This window comes from Lithobates pipiens, unplaced genomic scaffold, assembly GCF_037356315.1.
Source record: "Lithobates pipiens isolate NorthernLeopardFrog02 unplaced genomic scaffold, aLitPip1_a1.2 Scaffold_8, whole genome shotgun sequence".
In the NCBI taxonomy this organism is placed as follows: Eukaryota; Metazoa; Chordata; class Amphibia; order Anura; family Ranidae; genus Lithobates; species Lithobates pipiens.
In genome coordinates, this window is record NW_027507903.1 from 8,071,110 (window position 1) to 8,092,134 (window position 21,025).

General features: G+C 42.8%; 1 protein-coding gene across 1 annotated transcript in view; it reads right to left on the reverse strand.

Moving 5' to 3' along the window:
* LOC143962614 (protein zwilch homolog) overlaps positions 1-21,025 on the reverse strand; it is a 108,149-nt gene that overhangs the window by 31,174 nt on the left and 55,950 nt on the right. The window contains exons 9-13 of the mRNA XM_077471927.1: positions 18,346-18,439; positions 14,252-14,307; positions 3,335-3,440; positions 2,110-2,189; positions 492-648 (exon numbers count right to left, since the gene is read on the reverse strand). Coding sequence (XP_077328053.1) covers positions 492-648; positions 2,110-2,189; positions 3,335-3,440; positions 14,252-14,307; positions 18,346-18,439 — 493 coding nt within the window. The remainder of the gene's footprint in view (positions 1-491; positions 649-2,109; positions 2,190-3,334; positions 3,441-14,251; positions 14,308-18,345; positions 18,440-21,025) is intronic.

Below are 21,025 nucleotides of genomic sequence, written 5' to 3' on the forward strand. Positions count from 1 at the left end.
GAAGCACATTGCTCATGCTCTGGCATAGTGTGTTAGCTTGCCCACATCAACATGTTGCTGACCAGCTATCCCAGAGCACCTGAGTGCATAAAGACGGCTCCGGCAGCGGTGGAAGCAGGCGGCTGCGGAGGAGAGCGGGAGCTCCATAAGCTGATGCTTCCTCTGTAGCGCGGACTCCTGTACCAGGCAGAGTGATACCAAGTGGAGACGAGTCCTGCTGTCTGTGTCAATTGGCGCAGAAGCAGAACACGGGAGCACGCCCGCATGGATGCCCCCGAGGGAGAGCGCTTCTCAGATGGGGCACTCGAGAAGAAGAGGAGCCAGGAGCGCCACTCAGGGACCCCAGAAGAGGAGGTTCGGTGCCACTCTGTGCAAAACCAAGTGCACAGAGGAGGCAAGTATGACATTGTTTGTTCAAAAAATAAATAAATAAATAAATAAAAAAATTTAAAAACAAAGAATTTCACAGATCTGATGCTTTCAGTGCTAACCTATAAAGGAGTTCAAATAATCTTTTTTCATCTTGTCTAGACCAATCTCAAGCAGCATGCGGATAGGAGTGAGGCCTGAAAGAGGGATACTTTTCATCTCTCCATGGTACGATTGTTGTATTAGTTGACTCAGGGTACTGCTGCTCCCACGGTGGATCTGCAAAAAGCAGTTGCAAAAAAATTATATTAACAAACCGGAAAAACGACAAAGTATTCAAAACAAAAAAAACAGACCTACCACTTGCCTACACTCACACCTCTCACATATACATCTACATTTTTGCTAGAAAATGACTTCGAACCCCAAATATTATATATTTTTTTTTTCTGAAGAAGAGGCCCTAGAGAATAAAAATGGTGCGCAGCAGTTTTTCAAACAATTACAAACGTTTGGGGAAAAATACACTTCCGGCAAAAACCTAAATAACGCTAAACCTGCTCTCTGCCACATTCTATACCTAAACAGCTGTAAAGCAAAATAAATAAATAAATAAAAATCGCTATATTTACCTTTGCTGCAGCCGATCTGGTCCCAGTCCCAGCATCAGTGGTGGCTTCAATGTGGGTGCAGGAGAAGTAGCTGACAACGGAAGCCGTATATTAAGTCTATGGGTGATGTCACTTCCCAGCCATTTTACAGCCGTTGTCAGTCCCTCTCCTGCACACAGCTTCCCGGATAGATGAGGTTTAGAATGTGGCAAAGAGCAGGTTTAGCGTTGGTTATTTTTTCCCTGGGCTTTAATGAATTTTAGTGCACGTAAACACAATTATAATACTAAATTTTCTGTTAAAATATAAAAAGATGATGTTATGCCGTGTAAATAGATACCAAATATGTCAAACTTTAATATTGCGCACGTGGAACGCGCCAAACTGCGGTACAATAAATGAACCATAGGCAACACTTTACCTTTACACAGGAGGTCCGGTGCTAGAGTTATTGCTCTCGCGTTGACGGACGTGGCCATAGCCCACATGTGGCCCTCCCCGGTCTTCCTCTTCTGCGGTCCCCCGGCGGCGCTGGTAGCTCCTCCCCGAATCGAGTGCCCACATTGGAGAAGACTCTCCTAAGGTGGACACCCGTGCGGGCGCTCTCCCGAGTCCTGCTTCTGTGTCCATTCACACAAAATGCAGGACTCGGCCCATCACTGCATCATTGGATTTGATTGAAAGCAGCAGGAGCCAAATGCTGTGCTGCCATCAAGCTATCCTATCAGGAGCCGAGACAACGGGCAGGGAGGTAGAGCATGAGACAAACGGGTTCAGGTGAGTGTTAAAATGGGGGGGGGGGGCTGGGGGGGGGTATTGGACAGAAGTTTTTTTACCTTAATGCATAAGATGCATTAAGGTGAAAAAAAAACAAAAAAACACAAAGGTTTACAACCCCTTTAAGCAAGTTCACAATTTTGTGTGGGGCTGCATTCGTAGCCGTCTTGGACCGCAGGTTGGACACCCCACATTGTTTTCTTTACCTTAGCAGTTCAAAGGTCGCCTTTTGTCAAGCTCTATCTTTTAGTAAATGTAGCAACGGAGTTCTTATTCAACTTGCAGTGTATTATTATACAACTTGTATAATAGTATTGCTTTTAAGTTAAAGATTGGGGTATAAATCACTTACCCAAGGGTGCACTTCGCCATATCTCATAGCCTGGATGACCAGAGAAAAGCAGGTTACAACATCTTGGTAACAGGAAACGCCTTCATAATAAAACACAAAAAAGGTTTAATTAGCCTTTGCTTCCAGCAAGTCGTTACAAAGAGGCTGCAGGAGATCAGTGGCACTAAGATGTCACAAGGGATGAGAAAAGGCCAATCATGATACGCAGTACAGGCATACCCCACTTTTAAAGAGGTTGTAAAAACCAACTTTGACCTACAAGTAAGCCTAGATTAAGGCTTACCTGTTGTGGTCCAAGAAATATCTCCTAAACCTATACGGTTTAGGAGATATTTACCCGAAGACAGCCACTGCTGTCTAGGGCGCATGCGCTGTAGACAGCCGCGCGCAGGCGCACTGGGCTCCCCTGCGCATGCGCTGTGATTCGCCGGAGCCGCGAGACCCGGAAGTCGCTCCGGGATCCACGGTAGCGGCAGACATGAAGACGGAGGACCGCTTCGGGGGCTTAGTTCTCAGGTAAGTTATTCATAATGAGCTAAAATGCTATGCATACTAGCTCATTATGCCTTTGCCTTACAGGGTGTGCTTTTTTTTTTTTTTTTTAATTGCCTTTACTTCCACTTTAAGTGCACATTGGGGTTTATTTACTAAAGCTGGAAAGTGCAAAATCAGGCTCACTTCTGCATAGAAACCAATGAGCTTCTAACCCCAGCTTGGGGTTGAATTTACTAAATGCATATAGACTGTGCACTTTGCAAAGTCAAGAAGTTGCAATAGAAGTTGCTCCAGAGCTTAGTAAATGAGCAGAAGCTCTGCCGATTTCCATCATCCAATCATGTGCAAGCAAAAATGCTGTTTTTTTTTTTTTTTTATATTTTCCTTGCATGTGATTGGGTATTATTTCAAAATGAAGCATTCCTTATTTACTACGTCCTGGAGCACCTGCTGAGTGCAATCGCCCTTTGCAAAGTGCACAGTCTATTTGTGTAAGTTGTGTTAGTAAATCTACCCCTTATGAAAACCCACCTTGTGTACAGTTACTCTCCAAGTCTGGGAATTCCTTTTCATGGGGTTAGAGAGCGCAACAATATAAAGTTATAATCGGGTTTTTATATCTTATGTATATAAAACACATTTCCTGTTTTTACTAGACCAATACATGGACTATACTGCATTCTAATTTCCCTAAATATCAGTTTTAGTATATAAAAAGGGTGTCACTTACTATTCCTCATCTTGCACCACAACATCTCAGCAAAGTCCAGATCTCCTCGTTCTGAGAGAAAAGAATGGATGGAACTCTCTACTTCTGCCGCATCACTCTTGACTTTCTAGAATGATATAATAGGAGGAATAAGAATCTAAAAGGCAAATAAACAAATTTGGTGTAGTAATTCATGACGCACCGAAAATGTAGGTCGTTGAAAACGATCGGCCAGAAAATAAGGTTTTCAGCGGTGTGCCAAAAGAAAAACCTTGCAGAGATTAAGCACAGGAGGGATGCCCCATAGTGTAGTATATTAAAAAAAAAAGTATTTTATTCCATATAAAATAAAAGTAAGATGGGTACTCACATAGAAATGAATAACAGGTAGTGTAAAAACCAGCAGCGAGCTCGATGGCGTCACTTCCAGTATCACAGTGCCCGGCGCGTGTCCGTCACGATCACGCGCCGGGCACTGTGATACCGGAAGTGACGCCATCGAGCTCGTTGCTCGTTTTTACACTACCTGTTATTCATTTCTATGCGAGTACGCGTCTTACTTTATTTTATATGGAATAAAATACTTTTTTGCCATCAAGCTCGCTGCTTGTTTTTTGCACTACCTGTTCATTCATTTCTATGTGAGTACCTGTCTTACTTTATTTTATATCGAATAAAATACTTTTTTAATATACTACACTATGGGGCATCCCTCCTGTGCTTAATCTCTGCATATGGCCTATTGGCAAGGCCCTCCCACCCCGGATTTCCCAAAGATTACCACTTAAGGGGGACTCTAACACCGATTATAGGCAGGACACCTATAACAAAAGCCTGGGGCTACTACACTAAGACGGTTACCCTAAAGTTATACACTTATATGCTGTTACCTTACAGCAGTAAGGTAAGGGGACACCCATATATTTAATCAGCACAGAGGAGTTCACAAACCACCCATCACTAGCAGCACCTTCCTGAAGTTTAATTGCCAGCACCTGCACTTTATTTTTACAAGAGTCACTATATGTTTGCACTACATATATTGTTTACAGAAAGAAGGATTTTTATGGACGCTGTGATATATGCTTTTATGGACTTATTTTTTATGCATAAATTATTTTTTGCACGGCCCTTTACTTATTTTTAATTAATTTGCTTTATTAACATTTTTCACTTGGAATATATGCACCTTAGTTCACGTATTGCAAGTCTGGTTATTGCCAACACTGCCTTACCTATACTTTTTTGCACATTGCTCTCTGATATTTTTTACGATTAGCCAGTGCTGTGTTTCTTTCCATCTATTTTTCAGTCTGGTAATTGCCAGCACCTGCTTTTGGGATATTGATTTTATTTCATGCATTAGAAATCTGGCTATTGCTTACACTTATTTTCCTATGTTTTGCTCATCATTGTGATATTATTTGTTCATGATTAACCAGCATCAAGTTGTTTGCTAGTTTGGTTACTGCCGGCACGTACCTCTAAGCCCCTTGTACACACGGTCGGAGATTCCGACAACCAAATCCGTCGGATTTTGTCCGACGGATCTTGTCCGAAACTGTTGCATACACACGGTCGGACAAAGTTGTCGGAAATAGGTGAGAGAAGGAGAATAGATGTGGCGCTATACCTTATTAAACTCACTAAAAAAAATATAAAATATAAAATAAAATTGTACAAATTTTCCAGCTTGCTGGCTAATATTTTTTAAAAACAGCGAGAAACCTTGATGGACTGAATAGTAAAATCAATAGCAAAATCAATAAATGATAAAGTGCTGGGGGTTAATCCTTATTAAATAGTGAATGCAAAGTGAATATAAATTTTCCAGCGTGCTAGTTAGTAAATGCAATAAAACTGTACGGTCCACTCAAATTAGGTAAAGATGAATAGATAAATATTTAGATAAATAATTAGTAAAGCTATCATGAATCAATCAATACTCAATAGTGAAAACTACTAAAGGTGCTTGTGACTGTGATTGTAGCACAACCAAATGAATGGACACAAGGGGAACAATCAAAATTATATAAACGTGAATACTGGTGGGATGGTGGGTGTGAACACACTGTGTCAAATCTCAGAACATGCCAAAAATGTCACAATATTAAAATAGAAAAAATAGAAAATTAAATAAAGATAAAAAATTAAAAATTAAAAAATTAAGTCCAGAAGGTAAAAAGTAAAAAAATCTTGCTGTGACAAGTCAAATGTGAAAGTCCAATTGAATAAAGTTTAAAATTAATATTTAAACATGAAACGAATATTTGATGGTGAGAAAGGTAAGTGAAGAAAGTGACTTCGATATTCGTTCGCAGTGAACATTTGCAGTGAACGTTTATGGATTTTGCTCTCACCAGAGATATGACCCCGTCCGGGGTGGATCAGCCTCCACAGTATAAGCCACTGTGTCGCTTCTTGGGCTGTCTCTGCTGTGCTGCTGGGGAGATCCCTCGTTCTTCCGTGGGGATGTTGTACCTCGTTTACATGTGATAGAAAAGAGGACTGCCCATGGTGTAGTATGTTTGAAACTCAGTTTATTTGAAACAACCTTAAAAATACTCACATTTAGTACGAAAAAAACACGTATTGTATTAAAAGCGTTCGGAACATCCACTCGGCTGACACGCCGTTTGTGCTGAAGGTGTACGCATCTGGCCACGCCCTACGCGTTTCGTCATTCAGACGTCATCTGGAGCTCCAGATGACGTCTGAATGACGAAACGCGTAGGGCGTGGCCAGATACGTACACCTTCAGCACAAACGGCGTGTCAGCCGAGTGGATGTTCCGAACGCTTTTAATACAATACGTGTTTTTTTCGTACTAAATGTGAGTATTTTTAAGGTTGTTTCAAATAAACTGAGTTTCAAACATACTACACCATGGGCAGTCCTCTTTTCTATCACATGTAAACGAGGTACAACATCCCCACGGAAGAACGAGGGATCTCCCCAGCAGCACAGCAGAGACAGCCCAAGAAGCGACACAGTGGCTTATACTGTGGAGGCTGATCCACCCCGGACGGGGTCATATCTCTGGTGAGAGCAAAATCCATAAACGTTCACTGCAAATGTTCACTGCGAACGAATATCGAAGTCACTTTCTTCACTTACCTTTCTCACCATCAAATATTCGTTTCATGTTTAAATATTAATTTTAAACTTTATTCAATTGGACTTTCACATTTGACTTGTCACCGCAAGATTTTTTTACTTTTTACCTTCTGGACTTAATTTTTTAATTTTTAATTTTTTATCTTTATTTAATTTTCTATTTTTTCTATTTTCATATTGTGACATTTTTGGCATGTTCTGAGATTTGACAGAGTGTGTTCACACCCACCATCCCACCAGTATTCACGTTTATATAATTTTGATTGTTCCCCTTGTGTCCATTCATTTGGTTGTGCTACAATCACAGTCACAAGCACCTTTAGTAGTTTTCACTATTGAGTATTGATTGATTCATGATAGCTTTACTAATTATTTATCTAAATATTTATCTATTCATCTTTACCTAATTTGAGTGGACCGTACAGTTTTATTGCATTTACTAACTAGCACGCTGGAAAATTTATATTCACTTTGCATTCACTATTTAATAAGGATTAACCCCCAGCACTTTATCATTTATTGATTTTACTATTGATTTTACTATTCAGTCCATCAAGGTTTCTCGCTGTTTTTAAAAAATATTAGCCAGCAAGCTGGAAAATTTGTACAATTTTATTTTATATTATTTTATATTTTTTTTAGTGAGTTTAATAAGGTATAGCGCCACATCTATTCTCCTTCTCTCACCTATTTTACTGTTCCATCCATCTGGATGGAAACACAATAGAGGCTGCTCTTACCTATATTACACTACATACTCTCTGTATAACAGATTCCATAGCGCACCCTATCCCTCTGTTTTAAAGTTGTCGGAAAATCCGATCTTTCAGAACGTGATGACGTTATTTCGTTACGATGGGACTACGTTCAGGCTAGTAGCCAATAGCTTTGATGTAGGAATTTGATCTGAGCATGCGTGGCACTTTGTCCGATCGCAATTCTCTACACATGATCGGAGTATGTCCGATCGGAGCATTTTGTCGGAAAATATTTCCGGCAAGTTGGAAAATTTGGTCCGACGGATATTCCGATGGAAACAGTCCGACGCAGACCACACACAGTCGGAATATCCGACAAAACGCTCCGATCGGACACATTCGGTCGGAATCTCCGACCGTGTGTACAAGGGCTAATACTGGCCTATTAGGATTCTATACATCTCCATGACTTTATTTTATGTGTATAGCGCACCACTTCTTTTATCTTCATCACATTGGGTTCAGACATTTCCCTCAGTGCGTGCAGCAGTACACGCTTTATAGCCATTTGAGTTGGTGCAGGAATACCCCTCTTGACTAAAAGAAAAACCTTGCTTATCCCCCTTAGCGACAGCCGTACACAAAATTTGCTTTCATGGCTTGAAGGGGTTAAACCGGGGTAATGCCTGCATCAGCTGCAGACATCACCCTGGTACCGTTCTTTAGAGCCAGCGGTTGGCTTTATAGTGATAACAACTGATAACGTCCCACCGAGAGACCCGATCCACGATCAAGCACATCCGCCGGCTAGGCTGAGACTGGAACTAAACACGAAATGGCTTTGATCGAGTTTCCTATGTAAAAACACGGAAGCGACGTCACAATGTCACTTCCGGTTTACTTGGCTGCCAATGGAGCAGAATTTTTAAAAATGATAGTATTCAGAATTGCCGTTTTTGTCCTGTGGACAGATTCTCCCCCCTGAGCTGTGGATCTCTGTAGCTCCTCCAGAGTTACCATGGGACCTCTTGGCTTCTTCTCTGATGAATGCTCTCTTTGCCCGGCTGGTCAGTTTAGGTGGACGGCCATGTCTTGGTAGGTTTGCAGTTGTGCCATACTCTTTCCATTTTCAGATGATGGATTGAACAGAGCTCCGTGAGATGTTCAAAGCTTGGGAGATTTTTTTTTTTTTACAACCTAACCCTGCTTTATACTTCTCCACAACTTAATCCCTGACCTGTCTGGTGTGTTCCTTGGCCTTCATGATGCGGTTTGTTCACTAAGGTTCTCTAACACTCCTCTGAGGGCTTCACAGAACTGCTGTATTTATACTGAGATGAAATTGCACACAGGTGGATTTTATATACTAATTAGGTGACTTCTGAAGGCAATGGGTTCCACTAGATTTTAGTTAGGGGTATGAGAGTAAAGGGTGGCTGAATACAAATGCACCCCACACTTTTCACATATTTGTAAAAAATCAAAAAATATGAAAACCATTTATCATTTTCCTTCCACTTCACAATGATGTGCCACTTTGTGTTGGTCTATCACATAAAATCCCAATAAAATACATTTAGGTTTTTGGTTGTAACATTTCAAGGTGTATGAATACTTTTTCAAGGCACTGTATGCCCGCCCCCCTCCCCTCTGCTGCACATTCACAGAAGCCTTTGTATTTTGGGAATACAAAGGCTTCTGTGAATGGGCAGAAGGACGAGGGCGGGCATAGCAGTTCCAGCAAATCTACTTTTGGAACAGAGACCACAATGAGAAGCTCCTGAGCTCTAGAATTTACCTTACTGAAGCAAAATAAACTTGTCAGATGTGAATAAGAAAGAGAAGTCTTTGAGGCAACAGGCACCTCGTTAGACTTAACTCATGGTATGACTGCGGTTTTTACAAAGAAGCTGAATTCCTGGAATGCAGCTTTAAAACAAATATGGCGACTCCTACATAGAAGCTTATACAAAGTTATTGAGTGAGCAGGGGTTGGAACCTCTATTAGATTATTAGTCATAAAGGGATGGACATGGTCAGCAACAATACTCAGGTAGGTTGTGATGTTTAAACTATGATCAATTGGTACTAAGTGGCCAAAAGTGTGCCAAGAAAATATCCCCCCCCACACCATTACACCAGTGTTTCTCAACCTTTTTTCAGTCAAAGCACCTTTTAAAATTATGGACAGTCTTGAAGCGTCCCATTCTAAAATGTAAAAAACGATTCTAATAGTTTTATATCATGCAGCAGCATCAATACACATAGGACACCCAATGTTACAGGCGATTAATTCTTCCAAAGCAAACACACTTTTGCAAACTAGTACTGACTAGTATTCCAATGTTTCTCTTCTCCTTCAGTTTTTCTCCATCATTTAGCTAATGAGACCCCAAAGCTCATGGAGAGAGGCCAGTGAGGGTCAAACAAGGATGATATGCAGGCAACCGATATCCTCTTTATCAAGTGATGAGGTCATTGGTTGTTAGGTGGTTGGCAGCTAGAAGGTTGAAATAGTGTACAATGAAAACCTGTGGCTTTGTTTAACCCACCCACTGGCTTGTATACAATTTTGGGGCATTTTGCCAAAGCACCACTGAGGAAACCTCGAGGCACCCTGGTTAAAAAAGGCTGCATTCCACACCCCCAACACCGGCCTGAACCGGTGATACAAGGCAGGATGGATCCATGCGCCAAATTCTGACCCCACCATCTGAATTTCGCAGCTGAAATCCAGACTCAGACCAGCCAACGTTTTTTCCACTCTTCTATTGTCCAATTTAGGTGATCCTGTGCCAATTGTAGCCTCAGTTTCCCGTTTTTAGCTGACAGGAGTGGCACCCGTTGTGGTCTTCTGCTGCTGTAGCCCATTCAAGGTTGGATGTGTTGTGCGGTCAGGGATGGTATTCTGCATACCTTGGGTGTAACGAGTGGTTATTTGAGTTACTGTTCTATCATTTCAAAATGAGTCTGCCCATTCTCCTCCGTCATAAACCATGCATTTTCCTCCACACAACTGCCGCTCACTGGATATTTTCTCTTTCTCCCACCATTCTCTGTAAACCCGAGAGATGGTTGTGCGTGAAAATTCCAGAAATATTCAGACCGGCCCGTTTGCCACCAACAATCATGCCACCTTCAAAGTCACTTAAAGTGGCTGTAAATCAGGGGTCTCAAACTGGCGGCCCTCCAGCTGTTACTAGCGAAAATACAAGTCTGCCTGTAGAAGTCATGCTTGTAACTGTCAGCCTTGCAAGGCCTCATGGGACTTGTAGTTCCGCAACAGCTGGAGGGCCGCCAGTTTGAGACCCCTGCTGTAAACCCTGTTACACCGCTTGTACCTACAGGTAAGCCTATAATAAGGCTTACCTGTAGGCACTGTAAACATCTCCTAAACCTACAAGGTTTAGGAGATATTTACCATATACCCTTGCGCCAACGTCACCGACGCATGCACATTGAAGAAACGACCCGCTCGTGCCGTTTTTTTTCAGCAGTCATGCCCGAGGGCTCCCACACGCATGCGGGAGTGATGTCATTGCAGCTCCAGCCAATCACAGCGTCGGAGCCCACGAACCCGGAAATAACTCTGGGAGACATGTCACCGGTCACAGCGGTGTGCGGGGACCTCTACAACCTAAGGTAAGTATTTCATAATGAGCTAGTATGCGATACATACTAGCCCATTATGCCCTGTATTCCAGGGTATTTTCTTTTTAGGTTTACAACCACTTTAAATCCCCTTTCTTCTCCATTCTGATGTTCGGTTTGAACTTCAGCAAGACGTCTTTACCACGTCTCGATGCCTAAATGCATTGAGTTTCTGCCATGTGATTGGCTGATTAGAAATTTGTGTTGCCAAGCGATTGAACAGGTGTACCCAAGAGTGGCTGGTGATGTACTCCCAGTTCTCTGTATCAGTATTGTCAGGGCTGGGCTCAGCCCTTCCTTCTCCGAGCTGGCCGCTCAGCTGTCGGCTAATTGCCAGCTCCTATCTCTCTCCACTGTTAGGCCTCTTTCACACGGACTGTCCGTTCAGGTCCGCCTGTCAGTTTTTTTTTTTTAGGCGGACCTGGATGGACACTCCACAGACCTCTATGGAGCGTTGGATGTCAGCAGTGACATGTCCGCTGACATCCGACCCGCTCCAAAAAAAAAGCGTGATGGAGGAAAAACCTACTTTTCCATCCGCCTGAGGATCGGGTGACCACAGACTCTATGGTCCATCCTCATCCGATCCCCCATAGGGGAGAGCAGCGCTCTGACAGGTCCATCCCTTCACAGTGTTCAGAGACGGACCTGTCATCTTCCTGCTCAGCGGGGGATCGACAGAGTGATCCCCCGCTGAGCAGAGCAGGCTCCGTACACGGACACGTCCGTGTGAAGGAGCCCTTGCTCTGTTGATATCCTGCTCGTCAATCCTGCCTACTTAAAGTGGTTGTAAACCCTTACAGACCACTTTGACCTACAGGTAAGCCTAGATTAAGGCTTACCTGTAGGTCCAAGAAATATCTCCTAAACCTATACGGTTTAGGAGATATTTGCAAAAAGACAGGCACCGCTGTGTACAGCGCATGTGCCGTAGACAGCGACGCACAGGCACACTGAGTATGCCGCTAACGGCGATATGCCATTAGTGGCGGCTCCCGTGCGCATGCGCAGGAGTGACATCATCGCGGCTTTGGCCAATTACAGCGCCGGAGCCATGATACCCAGAAAGAAGATGGACGCTCCGTGGAAGAGGGGACAGCGGTGACATCACTGGCTCCTGTGTCAGGTAAGCGACACATAATGGGCTACTATGCGATGCATAGTAGCCCATTATGCTTTACCTTTGCAGGGAAACAAAGAGGAAGTAAACCCGTCAGGGTTTACTTCCTCTTTAAGTTGTCCAGTCCAGAGGAGCTCTGCCTTCGCCTTGGTCAACATTACAGAAACGATCTCCTGCGATCCTTTGCAAGACTTGCTTGGCTGACATCCCTTCTGGCTCCAGATCCTGCTTGCTGTTCCACTACACTGATTCCTGACTTCTGGCTTGGCTGACTATCCGTTCCGGTTACTGAACTTTGGCTATGTTTTGACTATTTGTTCTTTTTATTTTTATTATTAACCACTTCAGACCCAGGCCAATTCTGACATCTCTCCTACATGTAAAAATGCTAATTTTTTTGCTAGAAAATTACATAGAACCCCCAAACATTATATGTTTTTTTAGCAAAGACCCTAGAGAATACAATGGCGGTCATTGCAACTTTTTATCTCGCACGGTATTTGCGCAGCAATTTTTCGAACGCGTTTTTTTGCGAAAAAAAAACTGTTTCATGCTTAAAAAAAAAAAAAAACAGTAAAGTTAGCCCAATTTTTTTGCATAATGTGAAAGAGGAGGATACGCCGAGTAAATAGATACCCAACATGTCACGCTTCAAAATTGCATGCGCTCGTGGAATGGCGCCAAACTTTGGTATTTAAAAATCCCCCAAATTTTTTTACTGGTTACATGTTTTGGGTTACAAAGAAGGTCTAGGGCTAGAATTATTGCTCTCGCTCTAACGTTCGCAGGGATACCTCACATGTGTGGTTTGAACACCGTTTTCATATGTGGGCGGGACTTACGTATGCGTTCGCTTCTGTGTGCGAGCTCACGGGGACAGGGGCGCTTAAAATTTTTTTTTTTTTTTATTGTTAATTTTTTTTTTTTTTGTTTTACACTTAAAAAAAAAAAATTTTTAAAAAATTGATGACTTTTATTCCTATTACAAGGAATGTAAACATCCCTTGTAATAGGAATATGGCACAATCGGACCTATTTACAGTGAGATATGGGGTCAATAAGACCCCATATCTCACCTCTAGGCTGGGAATAATAAAAAAAAAAAAAAACGAACGATCATGGCTTCCTAGCCAGATCGGCGCCGTTAATTTGAATACCGAGGCCGGGCATGACATCATAACATCGTGCCCGGCCTCCGAACGATCATAGAGACTCCGGGGACAATCTAGTCTGCCGGAAATCTCTATGATCACATGCTGGGGCCGGCGGATCCTGTGACCGACTCACCGATGGAAACGGTGAGTCGGTAGAAGCACCGGAGGGCGGCGGGAGGTGGCGTCCCCTCCCGCCGCCCGTAAGAACGATCAAGCGGCGGAACAGCCGCTATGATCCTTCTTATGGTGTAGGGAATCGCCGGCTGAAAACGGCAATATCTGAATGATGTCTGTGGACTCAGGCATCATTTAGATATAACCAGCGAAACCCCATGACGTCAATAGACGTAGTGCGGGTCTCAAGTGGTTAAACGTTAAGTGTGATTTAACTGTACTTCCATCTCAACCTGATTTCATGGTTTCTGACAAGTATCCATGCCGATTATATAAAGATGTAGGGGGGTGCTTGTATTATGGGGTTTATTACCTGCGTTCAGTTACTCACAAGTACCTGTGCACTTTGATAATCCAGACAGCGCCGATTATATTTCTGCTTTCTTCGGATTATGAATGACAGCTGAACACAGCGATAAACGTGTAATTATGGGTGGCTATGCTCCAGTAGCATGACCCGAATAGAGAGCTTAGCTTTGCAGCACTTGAAGAGTTAACAAGTAGTCAGCACAGCACTTAAAATGGCTTAGTCACCTGTTTAAGAGCAATACATATGAAAAATGCCTGAAAGATATTAAGTGTCCCCATCCATCATGTGTGCTGAGAGAAAGGGGGCATACATAATACATGAGCGCAGCAGAATGACTGGGAAATCGTTTTATCAAAGCTGTTTGGATACACCGTTCAACCCTCGAGAGTAAATCCTCAGCAGTCTACGAGCAACAGACCTCGACATGAAACGATTTGCCCGCTTGTTGTTTCCTGGCTTTCTATCAATTTTTATTTAGGTTTCCTTTTTTTTTTTGCACCCTGGGGCAAAGTAGCTGAATTGTGCAATCGTAATGTGCATCACTCAGTGTAATTGCCATGTTTAATAATTGGAATATTACTCCTGAGTATTACCTATATCAGCATGCGGCTAGGAGCAAGGGAACGGCTTTGTAGTAACCTTGTCATAAAGCGTACACCCTTTCATTGCCAGAGCCCAGCAGACAACCTGCTCATTAGTGTCAGGGATTCTTACCTCCGCTTCTTTCTTAGGTGCGGGATTATTAACCCCATCCAGTTTATTCTTTAATTCTGGAAAGAATAAAATAATAGCTATGAAATTAGAGAGGATGGCATAGCCAAAAACAAAACAAAAAAAAAAACACAACATTTTATTACAAACAGGCTAAACTAACAACCTTGACAATGTTGTGCTATCACTGACAGCTCTGGGTCTTGTACCAATGATCGGGGGCTGGGAAGACCCGCTCTCGATCACATGGTCACTGTGAAAGCCTGAAAGTGGTCAGTCACAGTACAGCCCACCCTTGTACTCTTTTTTTTTTTTTCCTCTTGAATGGGGAAAACTTACATTGAATCTCTTTCTCCTTGCTAGAGGAGAAAAATGTAAAGCAAAAAAAAAAAAAATTATTAACCACTTGCTGACCAGCGCACGACGATGTACGTCGACAGAATGGCATGGGCAGGCAAATGGGCGTACATGTACGTCCCTTTAAATTTGCCGCCCTGCCATCGGGAGCGCGCCCCCGTGAGTCCGGTCGCGGGACCCGCGGACTCGATCGCCGCGGGCATCCCCGCGATCGTCTCACGGAGCGGCCGAATGAAGAAATGCCGTTGTAAACAACATTTCTCCATTCTGCCTAGCAACTAGTGACGCTGATCTCTGCTCCATGTGATTGGAGCAGAGATCAGTGTTCACTAAATGAAAGCCCAACCCCCCCCCCCCCCCCCACAGTTAGTAACACATCCCTAGGAACACTTAACCCCTACACTGCCATCCACTGGTTAACCCCTTCACTGCCAGTGTCATTTACACAGGAATCACTGCATTTATATAGCAGTGATTACTGTATAAATGACAATGGTCCCAAAAATGTGTCAAAAATATCCGATGGGTCCCCCACAATGTCGCAGTCACAATAAAAATCGCTGATCGCCGCCATTACTAGTAAAAAAAAAAAAAAAAAATTAATAAAAATGCTATAAAACTATCCCTATTTTGTAAACGCTATAACTTTTGTGCAAACCAATCAATGGCTTACTGCGATTTTTTCTACCAAAAATATGTAGAAGAATACGTATCGGCCTAAACTGAGGGAAAAAAATATTTTTTTATATATTTTTGGGGGATATTTATTATAACAAAAAGTAAAAAATAATGCGTTTTTTTTCAAAATTGTCGCTCTATTTTTGCAAAAAATAAAAACCGCAGGGGTGATCAAATACCACCAAAAGAAAGCTCTATTTGTGGGAAAAAAAGGAAATCAATTTTGTTTGGGAGCCACGTCGCACGACCGCGCAATTGTCAGTTAAAGCGACACAGTGCCGAATCGCAAAAAGTGGTCTGGTCTTTGACCAGCAAAATGGTCTGGTCTGAAAGTGGTTAAAGAGGAACTGTAGTCTGCTCACATAATTTGTAATAAAAACATCTTTGCCATTCTGAAGCTTCCCTCCAACCACTTTGCAAATTTTTTTATATATACTTTATATTGTAAAGCGCTGCATAAATTGCTGCCGCTATATAAATCTTGAATAATAATAATAATAATCTGATTCTGTGGTTGCCAAATATGCTGCAGAAATCTCCCTCCATTGAGTCTGGCTGTAGCCATTTTAACTGTGGGCAGCTGAAGCTGCTGCCTGTTCACTTCCTGGATTTACAGAGGCACACCTCCAGCTCTGCGGCTCTCATTGGCCCTCTTACAACTCATACCCCCCTCTATTCCTGGCAAACTCTCACGAGAGAGAGAGAGAGAGAGAGAGACAGAGAGAGAGAGAGAGCTTTGTATGATGTCATAAGCCTAGGCTAATGACCAGACAGGAAACAGGAAGTGGGCAGTATAAGGGATTTACTGGCAGAAAAAAAATGTTTTACTATCCAAAGTTAAAGCAACAAGGGCAGAAGATTTAAAAGATGGAAAAATGAAAAAAAAAAAGACTGAAGTCCCACTTTAAATCAAAGAAAACATTTATGAAATACTTAAAGTGACACTTAGGCCCCGTTCACACCTATGCGAATTAGATGCGACTTACACCACATCCAATTCGCAGGACATTTCAAAATACATTCATTTTAATGAGGCTGGTTCACATAACTGCGGTGCATTTGCACTCCGCATTGCACAAAAAACGTGTGCGTTTTCTAGGCAGTGCAGACCGACTCAGGTGCGAATTCAGGCCCATTATCTTCTATGGGCACGCATCTGATTCGCAGATGTGTTCCCTTGTGAACAGGATAAAATACTGATGCAATCCGGAGCCGATACTGAAGAAATCCTGAGCAGATATTGATCAAAAACTGACATGAAACGCTGAACAACTGAGTTTTCTCTTTGCAGGAAAACCTGAGCTTCAATTCGCACCACACATGCGTGAGCCCAGGCTAAAGCTTTGTTTTTTGTTTTTAAATAACAAACATATCATACTTACCTCCACTGTGCAGCTTGTTTTGCACAGAGTGGCCCTGAACATCCTCTTCTGGGGTCCCTTGGTGGCTCTCGCGGCTCCTCCCCACATTAGATAACCCCCTAGGAGAAGTGCTCTCCCGAGGGGGTTACCTTGCGGGCGTGTCCCCGAGTCATTCATTCAGCGTCCATAGAAGCCGAATGAATGACTAAAATGTATGAATCAAATTGGATTTGATTGACAGCAGCGGGGGCCAATGGCTGCGCTGCTATCAATCCATCCAATCAGGACCTGGAGACACCGGCTTTTGTTGGTGTGCTCGTCCTCGAGACGAAATAGAGGGCGGGTACAGGTAAGTTAAACGAGGGTTCGAGGGGCAGCATTACAGGAGGTTTTTCACCTCAATGCATTGAGGTGAAACACCTCGAAGGTTTACAACCCCTTTCATCACTTCAGCTCCAGAAGAATTATCCCCCCTCTTCATGACCAGGCCATTTTTTTTGCAGTTCAGCACTGGGCTACTTTAACTGGCAACTGGCTTGGTCATGCACCACTGTATTCAAATGCAATTTTTGTCCTTTTTTTTTTTCCACACAAATATAAAGCTTTCTTTAGGTGATATTTGATCAACACTGTTGTTTTTTTTATTATAGAAATGGAAAAAAAAATACCAAAAATTCTGAGAAAAAATAAATAAATTTTGCTATAAAACATCCAATAAAAAATAAATTAAAAAAACACACACACACACACACAACACAAAAAAAATCTAAGTTCTTCATAAATTTTGGCCTAAATGCATTCTGCTACATGTCTTTGATAACAAAAAAGTGTTTGATTGGTTTGCGTAAAGGTTAAAGTGCCTACAAACTATGGTATATATACTGGAATTTTTTTTTTTTTATACTTCTAATGGCAGTGATCAGCGACTTATAGTGTGGCTGTGATAGTTCAGCAGGCAATCTGATAACTGAAGCTGGGGGATTTAGCTAACTGACACTGAAATCACCAGTAACACTAATAAAGTGATCATTGATAATAATAGACACTGTCACTGTACTAATGAGACTGTCTAGGAAGGGGTTAACATCAGGGGCGATCAAAGGGTTAAACGCGTGCCTAACAATGTGTAATGTGTGTGTAATATGTGCTGTTTTTACTAAGTAATGCGCCAGTTTTTTACTCCCTGCTTAGCAGGGAGAAAAAATAAAAATAAAAACAGCACATTGCTACTGTCACTGTGTTGTTTACCTACACAGGGCTCTCTTCTGTCATTTACTCAGCCAAATGTGGTACTGCACACCCCAGTGGCTTGAATCTGGCTTGTCTTGCGAGGAAACGCTCGCAAAGTGAGTCAGGATTTTTTTTTTTTTTTTTAAATAGCTCGTATTGCGAAACGCTTGTAAACCACTTTACTCGTAATCTGAGATTCTACTGTACCGCCAAAAGAAAGCTCCATTTCTGTGAACAAATATAAAATTTTGTTTGTGTACATTGTTGCATGACCGCGTTTTTTTTCCAAAGCAGCGCAGTGCTGAATAGCAAAAAAAATGGCCTGGCCCGGTAAAACCTGTCAGAGGTCAAGTGGTTAAGATCTGTCTGGTAAACTTATCAACGACAAGTACTTCTTTAACTGCCGGTCAGGAAAATGATCTGCCATTTCTGGTCGCAAAGACACAAAAAAGATATAGGAGATATAATCACCATTCAAATGTTCCTGCACCATCTCCACAGCGGACTTTGATTCGGAGGTCTCTGGCCATTCTGTTACTCCGGTTCTTAATCCTTCAGACAAAACCTGACAAGACATTATTTCAGACACTTCCTTAAAGAAACACAATACAAACTACTTTGCGAAAAAGCTGCTTACTAAACAAAAAAAATCAATAAAAAAATAAATAAAAAACAATTAAACACTAAAAAAAGGTAGCCAAAATCAAAAACAGAAAAAAAAAAAAAATCAGCAAAAGGGACATAATGTACAGTCAGAATTTGTCCCTTATGCAGATTTCCTATTCTGTTAGTAGCAATCCTCCTCCACCCTCAGAATTTTGGATTTGCAAGCCTGCAGATTTTTTAAAACCCCGTTTTTCATGGAGATCTTCAGAGGTTCAGGCAGCTAAAAAAAAAAAAAAAAAAAAAAAAAGGAAAACGATTTGTGCATGGAAGGCACAAGAAATACTGTGAGGGACATATAGTGTGTTCGTAGTAGACAGGAGACCTTCAACAAAACCAACAGTTGAAAGGGTCCGAGTGTAGTCCAGGGTTTTCTTTGGTATCAGATACTGTTATTAAGGCGCAAAAAGGGGCAAGGAAGGCAATATGGTGGTAGAGATGATAGACGTGTAGAACTCAAATTACACTGGACTAGTTGGCCGCTCCTCCGTTAGTCTCTCGGCACAACCGCCAGGTTAGTACCTCTTCAGGATCCTCAAAAAAGTGGACCCAGTCATCTATTTCCACTCGGAGGCGGGCAGGGAACAGCATTGAATATCTTAGATATTGAATTTGCAAGCGCCGTTTAACATCTGTAAAAAATTCTTGCAGTGACGTTGCACTTCCACCGAGAAGTCCGGAAAGACTTCCACTTTGTTGTTCCCAAAGGGGATATTTCCTTTCTCTCTGGCAAGCGGAAGCGCCATATTGCGGTACTTATAGTTAAGAAGTTTAGCTATGAAGGTGCGAGGAGGGGCGCCCGGTGGTGGAGGCCTTGCCGGCATGCAGTGGGCCCTCTCTACCGCAAAAGTAGGGGAGAAGGCCTCGCGGCCTTAAGTAGCATTGAGTAGTTGCTCCAGGAACGTCATCGGGTCTCTTGCTTCAGCTCCTTCCGGAAGCCCAATGAAACAGTGGTTGCATCTTCTGATCCCATTTTCCATATCGTCTTGCCGGTGTCTTGTCAAATAGCATCCTCCATCAGATAGTGTCCCCTGCGTACTGCTAAAATTCACAACCCTGTGTCCGCTTGGATGGTGGGGCTACCACCTCCACTCACGGCGCAGGCGCCGTTCAGCTTCGGAGATTTTCCGAAGCTTCGTCTGCTCCGCACTGCGCATGCGCAGTACGGAGTGGACACTATGTGATGCCCGGACTCTATACGGCAGAACACCGGCATGCAGTGGGGCCTCTCTAACGCAAAAGTGAGGAAGAAGTCCTCACAGCCGTAAGTAGTTTCGAGTGATCGCTCCAGGAACGTCATCGGGTTTCTTCCTTCAGCTCCTTCCAAAAGCCCAGTGAAACGGTGGTTGCATCTTCTGAGCCTATTCTCCATATCGTCTTGCCTTGCCGGCATGCGGTGAGCCCTCTCTACCGCAAAAGTGGGGGAGAAGGCCTTGCGGCCATAAGTATTGATAAGTAGTTGCTCCAGGAACATCGTTGGGTCTCTTATTTGAGCTCTTGCGGGAAGCCCAATGAAACAGTGGTTGCATCTTCTGAGCCTATTCTCCATATCGTCTTGCTTTTGTACCAGCTGACTGATCTGAAGTTGCATGCGTTCAGAGACCGTCTGTAAAAGGCGAGAGCGCCTTCCACACCGCTTACCCTGGTCTTGGAGTTTTGACCCGTTCCTGGAGTTTCTGCAAGTCTTGACGGATAAGTGATATATTAACTTTCACCTCTTCAATTTTTATCATCAACCTGGTTTGACAAGATGCGATAGCTTCTAGTACCTTAGCTATATAACTTCCCACCAAGTCGGTCTCTCCTGCTGTAGCGCCGCCATCTTCCCTAGAAGTATCTTTATCTTGCCGACAAAAACTATCCAATTTAGCCCCAGCCTCTGTGGATTTTTTTGGATGGGGACATGTTGAGGCAGGATGATGGATCACCTCCAGAATAGATCAAGCCCAAGCAGGAGTTTGTTGGGTCACTGGATCAGCAAAACAGGAGATCTAGCAAGCATAGCTCTGCACTCTCATGTGCTACAGTGTAGGATGTGTGTGCAGAGCTCTGCTTGCCAGATCTCCGGTTTTGCTCATATTGTGACCCTACAAACTCCTGCTTGGGCTTGATCTACTCCAGAGGGATCCCCCATCCTACCTCAACATGTCCCCACCCAAAAAAATAATAATAAAAAAAAAAAAAAAAAAAAAAACACGGACACCAGGGCTAAATTGGATAGTTTTTGTCAGCAAGATAAACCTACAGGCCACACCCCTTTCACAGGGAGCTTTTTTATTTATTTTTTTTTATTTTTTTTTAATAGGCATTTATTTGTTTCAATTTCTTTTCCCCTTCCTGTCAGTAGGGTCCTTAAATGCCAGAGCCCCTTCTACCAGAATCGTGGTTACTTTATTTAACCTGGATACTGGGGGTCCACAACTGGGGGAGCTGACCATTTTTTAAGGAGGCTCTCTTCAAAGGGGTACCGCACCGCCATTCTTTTTGG